At 49.1% G+C, this 13,423-nt stretch overlaps 1 protein-coding gene across 1 annotated transcript in view; it reads left to right on the top strand.

Annotated features, from left to right (window-relative positions):
• The window catches only part of DUS2 (dihydrouridine synthase 2), a 50,589-nt gene that overhangs the window by 32,056 nt on the left and 5,110 nt on the right, over nt 1–13,423 (top strand). The window contains exons 7-11 of the mRNA XM_044922157.1: nt 2,199–2,246; nt 8,030–8,095; nt 8,247–8,317; nt 10,478–10,564; nt 11,900–12,068. Of these exons, the coding sequence (XP_044778092.1) occupies nt 2,199–2,246; nt 8,030–8,095; nt 8,247–8,317; nt 10,478–10,564; nt 11,900–12,068 (441 nt within the window). The remainder of the gene's footprint in view (nt 1–2,198; nt 2,247–8,029; nt 8,096–8,246; nt 8,318–10,477; nt 10,565–11,899; nt 12,069–13,423) is intronic.

The following is a 13,423-nucleotide window of genomic DNA, read 5'->3' on the forward strand; positions in this document are numbered from 1 at the left end:
AGGAGAAGTGAAACTGGAGCAGCATTTGATAGGACTTGGCTGGCAGTTGATTGGACGGGGTGGGGGGAGGTGGAGTAAGTGTTTGGGGTAGAGGGAGGAAAGACCAGTAGCCAGGAGGTCAGTTTGTCTTCCATATGATTGGGACTGCTGGAAGAAAAGCGTGTTTGGGGCAGATAACAAGGACAGCTTGGGGTTGGCTGCATGTGAGGCACCAGAGAGAGTCCTGTGGGGCTGCTGCTGGGAACCTTATCACAGGATGTGCAGTCAGGGTCTGCAGTGTAGACATAGCAGATGTCCCCCTGGATCCACCGCCCAGAGTCAGCCACTCTGTTCCCTGGAGCTACGTGGCTTGGGGATGTTGGCTTTAGGCCAGGAGGCCAAAGATTACTTGAAGGAAAGGCTTTTTGGATGCTTGAAAACCACAGGGCCTTGTAGATAGCTACCTTAAGGAATTATGGAGGTTTGAAATTGTCTATGAGGAGTTGAAAACTTGGGACCTTGTTTTGCTGTCTTCTAATTACTCGTTTGTACTTCTGAGATATGTAAAGAGCAGAGTTTAAATTATTGGCATAATCTCCCTGATACATTGTGGCATGGAAAAGCAAGGAGCCAATTTAGATATGGTATACCACCATTTATATATGAGGGATGATATTTATATATGTTTACATTTGTATTCATAGAATCTATTTGGAAAGACACACAAGAAACTAGTGACACTGGTTTTCCCTGGGGAAGGAAATCAAGTCTTTATTTGGTTTGGCATAAGGAATAAATTCCCATTGTAGGGGTGCTCCTCAAAATAGCTAACATCTGGCACGGCACTGGCCCTGACCAGTCAGAGCAGATAGCTACCAGTGTGCTATACCAGTAAATCCCCCCTGAAGAGCCACTCTCTTCTCATGGTTCGAAAATTGAAGCCTTATGAAAAATATAAATTGAGAAGTTTTCCATTTCTCAGGGAAGGGGAGTTCTTACTTTTTACCTTTTTGAACCTTTAAAATTTTTAACATGTTACGTATTCAAAAAAGCAAATAAGTTAAATAGAAAGGAAGGAAGGAAATACTAATTGACAAAGCCATTGTTGTGGAAGGGCTGGATTTTAGATCCTGTGATTTCCACAAGGAAGGACTGTGACTGTGTGTGAGGTGGACGAACGGAGCTGGGGGTGAGCAGTCAGGGCTTCCTTAAGGCTTCTGAGGTTTGTATTTGTGGCCAAGGTAGAGCAGGGCTGGTAGCTCCTCCACCCTTCCCAGTCTCCTCTGAAATGCAGGCTCTGCCTGGGCGAGTCTGCGGTGGTTCAGGGTTCTTGGATTCTAACCTGTCACCCTTAAATATGAAATTAAACTGTAATAAGTGAACTTCACACTTCTGAGCACATCCTGTGAGCATTCATTATATGCAGTCTATGTACTGACAAGGGATTTATTTATTGGATTTGGTTTTTTTCCCTTTACCTCATTTTTTGACGGGTTCAGCTTTGTAGAGGTCCTCCCCTTTCCTGATTATTAAGGTAATTCATACCATTGTCCAGAACTTGTGTGATATAGGAAAGTATAAAAAAAGACCAATCATCAACAATCCCACCATCAAGAGGCAGCTACTGTTGTTAACGTCAAGAATTAAGTGGCTCCTCGGGTTGTTGGTTTCTGTTAGCTGGGGCTTTTGCTAGAGCTTGACGTCAGTCTGGAGGATTGTTGCTGGCAGGGAAGAGGAGCCTGGGCAAGGTTTTCAGATTATGTTCCTCTAAGTGGCTTTGCTGGCAGTGAAGGTACCAAAACAAGTGTTGGGAGGATAGGACGAAGATGTATTGGATTTCATTCCAAAGGGAGAATAATCCATTGCTTTCTTAAGGGCTTGCCATACTGTGCGGTTTAGTTTATTAAGACCCTGAGACCCTGGGTAGGGAACAGGCACTCCTGAGGAACATTTGTGGAACCTACTTGTAGCTAGATCTGTGGGTTTTGCTAAGAGGATCAGAGTGATGACTTTTAGAATTCATCCAACTCTGATCCCTGACATTATGGGCCTGGATGCTGCTGCTTCCTACTTGACTAGAAGTGCCAATTGCCAGTGAAGCTCGGTCTCTTGGCTGTGAGTCCTGGGGTGGTGCCGGCTTGCCACACCATGTTGCCATACCATGGGGAGGGACCACCCTTCTCCAGCTATAAGAAGACCCTCTGTGTGCTTTTCCTTAGGGAGGAATGGGAGCTGCTCTGCTATCAGACCCTGACAAGATTGAGAAGGTAAGTCCTGCAGGAGTGAAAGCAGAGGTCCTTACACATGCCTGTGAACTAGAGTTGTCTGGAACACACACCCACCCTCACCTGCCTCCCCCCTTCTACAAGGTTTAGTGAATCAGTTACTCACTCCACCTGGAGTCTGTTTTTTTTTTTTTTTAAGATTTATTTATTTGAGGGGCGCCTGGGTGGCTCAGTCAGTTAAGCGTCTGCCTTTGGCTCAGGTCCTGATCCCAGGGTGCTGGGATTGAGGCCTGCATCAGGCTCCCTGTTCAGTGGAGAGTCTGCTTCTCCCTCTCCCTCTCCCCCTGCTTGTGCTCTCTCTCTCACTCTCTCTCTCTGTGAAATTAAAAAAAAAAAATCTTTAAAAAAAGATTTATTTATTTGAGAGAGAGAGAGAGCACATGAGCAGGAGGGGCAGAAGGAAAGAGAGAGAGAATCTGAAGCAGACGGAGCTTGATCTCACAACCCCGAGATCACCACCTGAACTGAAACCAAGAGTTGGTTGCTTAACTAACTGCGCCACCCAGGCACTCCCCCCTCCCTTTTTTTAAAGTAAGCTCTGTGCCCACCATGAGGCTTGAACTCATGACCCCGAGATCCAGAGTTGCATGCATTACTGACTAAGTTAGCCAGGTACTCCTGGAGTCTGGAAAATTTTTGAAAGGCTTCCCATTGACTGTGACATACAGCCAGGTTTGGGAACCCCTGAGCGAGTGTACAGCAGCCTTGGAGTTCCTCAAAAGCCCAGGGCTTAGGGGCATGTCAACTGAGAGCCGGGCCTTGAGGAGTCATTTAGAGCCTCCTGTGTATGGCCTGTCTCCCTTCTGAGAAGATCATGAGAGCATACGCCAGGCTACCTGTGGATTGTGGACAGACTCAGTGGTGTTGGGGTGTGGGGCTGGCCTCTCCCAGGGGGCTTGCTGAGAGCAGCAGTGGAGTCTACCTACTGGTGGAGTCTACCACTAGCCTTTGAAAGCCGTCAGGCCAGGATCATGTGAGGCAAGCTGAACTTGGTCACCTCCGGTCCCCTTCATTGGTGATTCCAAAGGCCAGGTTTATGAGGCCCTGCAGACCAGTTGGCATTTGCCACCCAGTGTTGTGAGCTGCCAGGGCCTGTAGGGGTGACATTTTCTGCTATACCATATATACCTTTTACTTCTTTCTCAGTCCATCAGCTCTCTCTCTGTTGGTCCTCTTAGCTCCTTTATTTTCATTCTCCATTCCCACTTCCCTGGATGGGCTTTAAGCCTCCTAGTGCCTCCAATAGGCTAGAGCAACTCGGAAAAGGCACCACCAGTAAAAGCTGCCATTATTTGTGCTGGCTACCCTGTCAGCACCTCGACTGTGTATATTCCTCCGGCCCCACTGTCTTTGGGATCTTGGAAGACCAGTGTGTTGATGGGCTTGGTGCCTTTCAGGTTTTCCTATGTGCAGATAGGTACAAATATATAATGTGCCTATATATGTATATATATTCAATTTATTCCTCAAATCCTTTGACATAGACAGGGGAGATGTTTGTTATGTCTATTTGATCAAGAATAATAAAACTAAAGCACAGAGAGATAAAAGTAGTTTGCTCAAGATTATGTAGTAGATAAGTAGCAGGTGGAGCCGAGGCTAGAGCCATGGTCTTGTGACCCCTACCCCAGTATCAGTTGCCCCCTCTTGATGGTATCTCAGTTTAAAGGTGCCCGGGTGTAGTTTGTAAGTGTCTCGCTACAGGTCAGTAGACATCTGGACTTAGGAACCTCCAGTCAGACACCTCTGTGCAAGATGGAGTGGATTTGGACAACTGTGGATGTTAAATTCATCACCACACTTAGGGGAGAGGACCCCAGTAAGGGGTGGCTTGGCATCACAACATGTGCCCACAGACATTTTTGTTATCCTGTCCTCCAGCCTCCTGGCTTCTCCCTCCCATACTGTTGGCTCTGTCTTCTCCACGGCCCCTCTTTGGATAAGGCACATTTCATACATGAGGCAGCAGAGTTCTACTGCTCAGTTCATTCCATTCCTTTTCCATTTGGTGGGGTTGTTGGATGGGCCAGGTTGGACTCGTGGATGGGGTTTGCCTCATGGAGGTTGCAGGCTTCCACAACAAAGCTAGATGGGACCCAAGAATAGTGGACTGGATTAGATGCAGCTTCAAACTTGGCTGGCAGACTGGGTGACGTGGGTGAGAATCTTGTGGGTTCTTTCAGGCTGGTGTTTTAGGTCCACGGTTTTGTCTGTGGGAGCATTTCAGGACTACGTGCAGAATTTTTTCAAAATAAAGATACTCGTTTGGGGTGATGAAAAATTTTGGAAATAGGTAATGGTGATGGTTGTATAATATTGCGAATGTAATTAATGGCACTGAATTACACACTTAGAAATGCTTAAAATGGAAAATTTTATGTTATATATATTTTCCTACAATAATAATACTAAAAAAGGATTCTATCTGTTGAGAATTCTATATACCCTTGGAGTAGATAGGGGCTGGGAGGGAGTATTAATTAGTCTTTTGAAAAAGCTTCCTAGGTAACTCTGATGTACCCTCCCTAGATTAAGAACCTCATTTTATTATTATTTTTTTTAAAGACTTTATTTATTTGACAGAGAGAGACACAGCGAGAGAGGGAACACAAGCAGGGGGAGTGGGGAGAGGGAGAAGCAGGCTCCCCGCCGAGCAGGGAGCCCGATGCGGGGCTTGATCCCAGGACCCTGGGATCATGACCTGAGCCGAAGGCAGACGCTCAACTACTGAGCCACCCAGGCGCCCCAAGAACCTCATTTTAGACTCTAGGTTAGTAATGTCCCCTCTCTCACCCCTACCCAAGATTTCCTGGGGCCCCCTGGCTGCCCAGGGCATTCCCCTGTGCATGGTACACTGAGGCTATGACTAACAGTTGGCAGGGCCAGGACTTGACCTCAGTTCCCAGTGATTCCTAAGCCTATGCTCTCCCATCCTCTTTACCCATTCTGCAATGACCAGGGGAGCTAAGAGTCCGCTTTTCCTGAGTCAGTGAGGAGAGCTGTAAGACGAGCCTCCCTGTGGGTGGATGTGCTGTGTTATCTGTGTTACGAGCTTACCTCAGGTCCTTCTCCCCCCGCAAACTTTCACACCACAGACAGGTGGTGTAACTTGGATCTGGGAGAGTTGAGTCCAGCAGGGTTTCATGCTAGGGTCTAGCCAGAAGCGGTCTGTATTCACCCGGTCCCCTTAATGTGACCTTTGCAGGTGGCTGGGGATTTTGATTACTAATTTCCTTCCTGATTCTGAACACACACATGAACTGAACAGAAATACCAAAGAAAGTGCTTAGAGCTACTTGGATGAAATAGGGCAAAGGAAGTTCTGCAGAACAGACCTGGATCAAACCAGCTGACGTTGCTTTAGTCACCGAACATCAGGGGATTCTAAGTCAGCACTAGCAAAGGAATCTTCCAGAGATGGTACTGTTGGCCTTAAGTATAGGACTAGAGGGAGAATTTTTATTGTGTACCTCAGTGGATCTGGCAGTCATCCCCCACCCCATTAAAGGGTAGTTGCCCCCTAAGGCCTGCCAGAGTGACCCTAGGACCACAGGCCCAGTCCACCTCCTGGGGCGGCATCTGGGGACTTTTCCTTCCTGCCAGTCCCTGGCATTTGTGCTTAAGCCAGTAGGCCCTCTCTTGCCCGTTATCTGTCTACCTGCCTTGTCAGCCCAGCCTCTTGGTATGATGTCTTCTGGATTGGTTTGTCTCAGCTTGGGCCTGAGAGAGAGCCCTCTGGGACTGGTTCTTGCAATCTGGCTCTCTGCTGCCCCCACTTGTCTAGAACCAAGACTGACAGCAGTGGCCTGGGTGTCCCCTGTGCTCTGCTGGCTATCCAGTTCTTGGAAGAGGGCTCTTGGGATTACCTTCCCTCCAGCTTGCCTAGCCTGAATTTTTTTTTAATTTTTAAGAATTATTATTTTACAGTAATCTCTATACCCAATGTGGGGCTTGAACTCATGACCTCAAGATCAAGAGTTGTATGCTCTACAACTAAGCCAGCCATGTACCCCTAGCCTGAAATTTTTGACAAGGGAAGAATATAGCAATACGACAGACGTTCATTGTCATATGCATGTCTCTCTCTCTTTTTTTTTTAAGATTTTATTTATTTGACAGAGAGACACAGCCAGAGAGGGAACACAAGCAGGGGGAGTGGGAGAGGGAGAAGCAAGCTTCCCGCTGAGCAGGGAGCCCGATGCGGGGCTTGATCCCAGGACCCTGGGATCATGACCTGAGCCAAAGGCAGCTGCTTAACGACTGAGCCATCCAGGCGCCCCTTTTTGCATGTCTCTTGATCTCTGATTCATACGTGATCTGACTTTCCTGTATGACTTCTTGATCTTTCTTTGAAGTCCTTTGCAATTACTGTGCAAATTAATACTTTTTAATGTGTTGAATATGTTTTCTTTTACTTTGCCAGTTTCACTTCTGTGTAACCAGCTCACCTAAAGAGAGGTACATGAGAAAAAAGAGAGAGGGCGCCTGGGTGGCTCAGTTGGTTAAGCGACTGCCTTCGGCTCAGGTCATGATCCTGGAGTCCCTGGATCGAGTCCCGCATCGGGCTCCCTGCTCGGCAGGGAGTCTGCTTCTCCCTCTCCCACTCCCCCTGCTTGTGTTCCCTCTCTCGCTGTGTCTTTCTCTGTCAAATAAATAAATAAAATCTTTAAAAAAAAAAAAAAAAAGAGAGAGAGAGAGAGAGAGGCTTGTGAGGACAGGGCCCAGGCAGGACCTGTACAACCTTCCTGGCTCCCTCACTTGGCAGATCCTGGAATAGCACTTGGGGAACATTGCCTTCAAGCAGTAAAGAAGCTGTCCGCCATGTCTTTTCAACCAGGACGAGGCCTCAGAATCATGTTGAAGAGGAAGGGTGTTAAGCTGAACCTTTAAAAAAAAATTTTTTTTTTTTAAATTTTATTTATTTGAGAGCACACGTGTGTGTGCGAGAGAGCGCACACCAGCAGGGGGGAAGGGCAGAGGGAGACGGAGAAGCTGACTCCCTGCTGACCCAATGCGGGGCTCGATCCCAGGACCCTGAGATCATGACCTGATCGGAAGGCAGACGCTTAACCATCTGAGCCACTGAGGCGCCCCAAGATCTACTCTCTTAACAACTTTCCTGGATATCCTATAGCAGTGTTAGCTGCAGGCATTATGTTGTACATTATATGTTTGTGCCTTTTGACCACCTTTCTTCAGTTCCCCCTCCCAACACCTCTGGTAACCATAAATCTGATTTCTTTTTCTAGGAGCTTTTCTTTTTATTAGATTCCACATATAAGTGAGATCATACCATATTTGTTTTTCTCTGACTTATTTAGTATAATGCTTCAAGGTCCATTCATGTTTTTTGCAAATGGTAGGATTTCCTCCTTTTTTTATGGCTGGATAATATAGAGTCTTTTGAAAACACATATTCCTAAGCCCTGCCCCTAGAGACCCATTTAGGAAGTACAGGGTAGAATCTAAGATTCTGTATTTCGTAAGCTCTACAGATGATTCTGATGTTTGCCTGGCAGAGATTTACTGTGTTCTACGTAGGCATGCATGCAGGCCCATTCATTCATTCATTTACCAAATATATGTACACCACGGTGTACCAGGCAAGGGGCTTCTGGCGCTGGGGTGCTAGCGTAGGAAAGGAAGGACTCCTACATGAACATAGACTTGTCCATGCCACAGTGATGCACAGGCCTGTAGCACAGTTAATTAGTCTGAGCAGTGTGGCTGTTTTTCTAGAATAGTTTGTGTTTTCCTGTCTGCAGATCCTCAGCACTCTTGTTAAAGGGACACGCAGACCTGTGACCTGCAAGATTCGCATCCTGCCGTCGGTAAGGATGATGTGTTACATTTCAAGGTCCGTTTTCTCTGGGGATGTTCATTTGGGGGGTGGTGAATGATTCTCGAGGAGCTGAACTTTGGGAGCTGGCAGCTGTTCCCTCGGTAGCTTCAGTAACCACCCTGGGCTGTCCTCTTCCTCAGCTGGAAGATACCTTGAGCCTTGTGAAGCGGATAGAGAGGACTGGCATCGCTGCCGTCACAGTTCATGGGAGGTGAGTGGTTGCCTAGCTAGTGACTGACTTGCAGGGAGGTCCTCAGCCGTCTTTTTTTAAAAAATATTTTATATTTGAGAGACAGAAAGAGATAACAAGAGAGAGCATGAGCTGGGGGCGAAGAGCAGAGGGAGAGGGAGAAGCAGACTCCGCTGAGCAGTGAGCCCGACACGGGGCTCTGTCCCAGGGCCCCGGGATCACAACCTGAGCTGAAGGCAGACACTTAACCGACTGAGCCACCCAGGTGCTCTGGTCCTCAGCCATCTTAACAATGCTTCGCCAGACCTCAGGTGATAGCCAACTTTTCTTCTACATATGCAGCCTACCTCTGCCTAGCTCTTTGACATCCTATAAGTCCCGAGGGCAGTCAAACCCTTTGTAGGCTGGCATTCTTCTTTGTTTCATTCACTGAGCACTACTAGTGGTAGACACTGCACTGAGTTTAAAGACAGACAGAAGGAGAGGAAGACTGAGTTTAGAGACATAAGAGGAAAGAGAAACACCCATACCCTCAGGATGTGTAAATAGTAGAGATTGAGTGATAGGTTCAGAATTGAACCATGCAGCTAGGAAGTGGTGGGATTAGAACTCTGAATCTCATTTTCTTTCCACTACATTGAGCAATGGCTTCTCCCTCGAATGATCCTAAGCAGATGGCTGTTCTTTTAAAGCACAGTCTGTCACAGTGACTACTTGAAACAGCCCTTGTATCTGCAGCTAATGTGCTCTCTTCTGGGAGCTGACGTGTTGCTGACGGCTACTTTTGCTTTCCCAGGCCGACTTGCTCCCTCTGTCTACGATGTGCTTTTGTACATCCCAGGTCAACAGACTTTGGCCAGAGTGACCTCTCTTCTCTGAGTGTTGTTCCTTTTGGGTTCAGGAGTCTTGTAGGAACAGCCCACTGTTTGCTGGTTGTGTCTATTACAGCGTTTCAGACAAGTGAACCCGTTAACTCCAACATGTAAAAGAGAAAAGCAGAGCTGTGCGGGTTGAAGCCAGTAGGGGGCGGTGAAAGTCCACACACATGTACACACATGCTCCTCCTTGCCACAGCAGGCTCTAGGCTCAGGCTGCCTGGTTTGGGCTCCCGGCTCTGCTGCTTGTTGGCTGTGTATCCTTGGACACATCACTTAACCTCTCTGAGCACCACATTCCTCATTTATAGGGTCGTCTTGAGGCTTTTATGAGATTGTGAATATATAGCCTTCGCATAGGGCCTGGCATCTGGTATTCTCTGAGTAAATATAGCTATTCCTTTTTGCCAGTAGTTGGAAACACCAGGAAGACAGATATGGGTGAGTTTAAAGAGGGGCCTTCAGGCCATCAAAGCTGTTGAGGATGGACTAGCCTGGCTGCTGGGGGTGTGGGGAGGTGGAGGTGGAGGATGGGTTGATAGGCTTTCTGAGGCCCTGTGGCCCCTGACCTTTTTATTGAGGAGTGTACCAGAAAGGATGGGCCCAGGCAAGAACTGAACAAGGTCTGTCTGGTCAACCATCTCTTTTGCTCATTCCTGAGCACAACTTAGATCAGGGCTCACTTCAGTATGTCTAAAACTCACTCATACACAAGAACTTCTTGCAGTTGACCTTGGAAGGAGGGGCCCCAGGTTGTGGTCCTGCCTCCCCGGGGCTCGTTGTGACAGCCATGATCTGTGGCCTGTCCTGGCTGTGGGATCTGCCCTGTGCCAGGTGCCTCTCCCGAGGATCAGCTGCCCAACTTGTCCTCCACATAGGCAGCTGTGTGGGAGTGGCCAGTCTGAGGGCAGCAGCTGTTCCCAGTCTCGTAGGGAGGGCAGGACTGGGACAGTAGGGGCAGCATTCTTAAAGCACTGTCCTCATCTCTGGCAGAGGTGAGGGAAAGCTAGGGAGAGGCAGTGTGACCTTGGGAGCCAGGCCACCCATACCAGCCCTCTTCTGCCATGCCTCACCCGCAGGCCTGCAAGAGATGGACTTGCCTTCCCAGCAGGGGCTTATGCTGCTCCTGCCCCTTACAACAGAGGTCATGGAGAGACATCCTCTGTGGCCCAGAACCCTGTCCTTCGTGGCCGTGTGACCTTCCTGAGGTTCAGCAGGGAGGACGGTAGGGTTTGGCTAAGGTAAACCTGTTCAAACTGTGACACGGCCTCAGCCCTTGGCCCCATCTTTTTTCTTTATTTCCAAGGAAGCGGGAGGAACGACCTCAGCACCCTGTGAGCTGTGAAGCCATCAAAGCCATTGCTGAAACCCTTTCCATCCCTGTCATAGCCAAGTAAGCCTCTCTTCTTCATCATTTACTGTTTTATGCTCCACCTCACTCTGAGGGATTTGAGTTGACATACAAAAAATGGACTCAGATAACATTAAAAAATGATCTAAGGGAAAAGGAAAAAAAGGTGGGAGAAAAACATGAGGTTGGGCATGAGGCTGAAAAGTACCTGTCATGTCCCCTGGCCTCTGGTGAGTGGCTGATGTAGGTATGCAGCAGGCAGGGCATTCTGATGGATGGGTTGAGGTAAAGAGTGTTAAGGGGACAGGGAGAGTGAGAAGGCGGCCGCTGAAGCAGGCCCAGGGGAAAGTCATGTCACACCCAGAGTTAGGTGTGCAGGGTGTAGGGTGAGTAGTCCCAAGCCAGAGCATACAGAGATATGGCTTAGGGGGCATAAGGCAGGTCACAGTTCAAAGCATTCTGGGCAGCTACAGAACCAGGAGCTGAGACAGGTAGTTGTGAGGTACCAGTGACCAGCCCAGAGGCTTAGTAGTAAGACAGTGTTCAGTTGTCATTGGGGAGCTGGCTGTGTGGGCCAGTCGGGAGTCCAGCATAGCCTTGCACCGGGGGATGGCACAGAGCCCGAGGGCAGGAGGGGAACAGAGAAGTTCCGAAGTCCCGAAGCCCTGACAATAGGCATGCCTGACTGTGGGAAGGAAGAAGGGAGCTAAGGTTGGGGGTGTTAGCCAGGCCTGGTTGTCGCTAGGCCAAGGAGTTGTAGGAGTGGCTTGGAGAGGGTAGGACTACTCAAGAGCCTGGATCCTGATGCTGCTGCCACCACCTGAGGGTCTTCCCCACAATACATACAACACTGTCTCAGGATTGAGGCTGTCACCTGACTCCTAATGGAACAGATACAAACAGAGCGGTTTCCACGGGGGCCCCTGGGGCTTCAGGGTGGCAGGAAGGGAAATTGCAACCAAACTGGGCCTCCTTCCTTCCTCTCATAATCACCACTGCGTCTGTGGTTTTTGACCCAGCCATTAGTAGGTATATCGGTGCCCCAGGCTGGGGGTTTTCCTGTGATCCCAACATCCACTTACAGACCCATGTCTTCAGATTTGGGCTGGCTTTAGGATGAGGAGGAAGGAAGGTAAAATCTCTGGGAGACCTGTTACAGGCCAGGCCTGGTTCAGGCTGTTTCACTGCGTCATTTCACTTGGTGTTCTTGACCCCAAAGTGGGGTGTGCGTTATGACCTCCAGTTTCCTGAAGTGCTCATAGATGAAGGATTTGGCCAAAGCCACACGGTTAATGAGTAGCAGTTCTGGGAGTTGCCTTTTTCTGAAAATGCTGGTATAAGGATGGGGACACCTCTCACTCCCCTGTTGCCTTTCAGTGGAGGATCTCACGACCACATCCAAAAATATTTGGACATAGAGGACTTTCGACAAGCCACAGCAGCCTCTTCGGTGATGGTGGCCCGAGCTGCCATGTGGAACCCATCCATCTTTCTCAAGGAGGGTCTGCGACCCCTGGAGGAGGTCATGCAGAAGTACATCCGATATGTACGTCTATGTACCTTTTCACATTTCTCACTGTCTGCCATATTCCTGCAAAAAGTACCTTGGGTGAGCCCCCAGGCACCAGCAGCCCTGTTGCTCCTCTCCTTTTCTTTTTAGTTCTTGTAATGTAGCATTGGGTCTCCCTGACTGCGGTGTGAAGAGAGTGTGCTGGGGAGGCATGCCCCTACCGTCACCTCGTTTGAAAGCTTCCCAGAAGTGGGGGTCGTAGTAAGGACCCCTGGATTCTGGATGCTGCCCAAACATGTGATATCTTTCTCTTTCTCTCTCATCCCCCCATCCCCCCACATACATGCATGCACAATGACAGTGGGGTCTGTGTCACTGAAGATACCCATGCCAAAGGGCTGGCGCCTGACAGCCAGGAGGGGCCGTTGTAACTGTTGTTGAGGACAGATTATCTCTGTAGAGACTTCTTTTTGGTCATAAGTCAGAATCACTTCTAAAACTCTTTTCTTGCTAATTCCCGGAATCCTTTAACCTCTGACTTAGGGACCAGCCTAACTTTAACCCTCTCCTTAGGGACCAGCCTCTTCCTCTCACTGAGAGCTTGATGGTAGTGCGAGAGGCATTTCCCTCTAAAGGAACTTTTGGACCAGTTCACCTGCCCTGTCCCTTTGGCACAATCCTAGAATTCTGTGAGACTCTATTAGCTGTAAATGTCTGCAGGCAGAGAGAGTCAGTGGACTTCTAATTCTTCAGTGTGTTGGGCCTGAGCAGAGAGTCCAGCCCTCATCCTCTTGAATCCTGGGGCTCACACCCTCCTGGGAGGGTCAGGAGCTTCTCAGATCTTCAGACTGCCCATACCCTCTTCAGGCCATGGCCATGCCTGTGGCAGCCGTGGCCCCCGAGGCATGTGGGTATCCCCAGGACTGTGCAAGCTGGGGATGGTAGGAGGCCCTGAGACTTCTGTCTAGAGATGGGCAGTTTCTGTCCTGGAGCCTCCCTGCTTGATGCTACAGCCCTCATCCCCTGGGTTCCAGGTGTCCTGTTGGGCAGGTTGCTGACTACCAGGGTCTCCGGTACCCTGGGTCAGCCAGAGACAAGGGGGGCTTGCCTTAGCCCAGGCCACCTGTCTAGCTCTTGCAGCTGGCTGGCATGAGCAGAGAAGATACGCTCAGCACTGCTCACTGGGTAAAAGGTGATGTCATCATTCCTACTCGGTCTGTCCCTTGGCAGCTCCTCCAGAGTTGTTGTCCTGGAGGATGGTCGTGGCTTTCAAGCATAGGCAGGGCTGCTTCTGGTACAGCCAGGTGCCTTCTGTCCCAGACAAGCGAATCAAAGTCTTGTCACTAGCTGGGGCTCACCAGCGTATCTCTGCTTTGTCCTCAGCGTGTCAT

Source organism: Neomonachus schauinslandi, chromosome 16 (assembly GCF_002201575.2).
Source record: "Neomonachus schauinslandi chromosome 16, ASM220157v2, whole genome shotgun sequence".
NCBI lineage: Eukaryota > Metazoa > Chordata > Mammalia > Carnivora > Phocidae > Neomonachus > Neomonachus schauinslandi.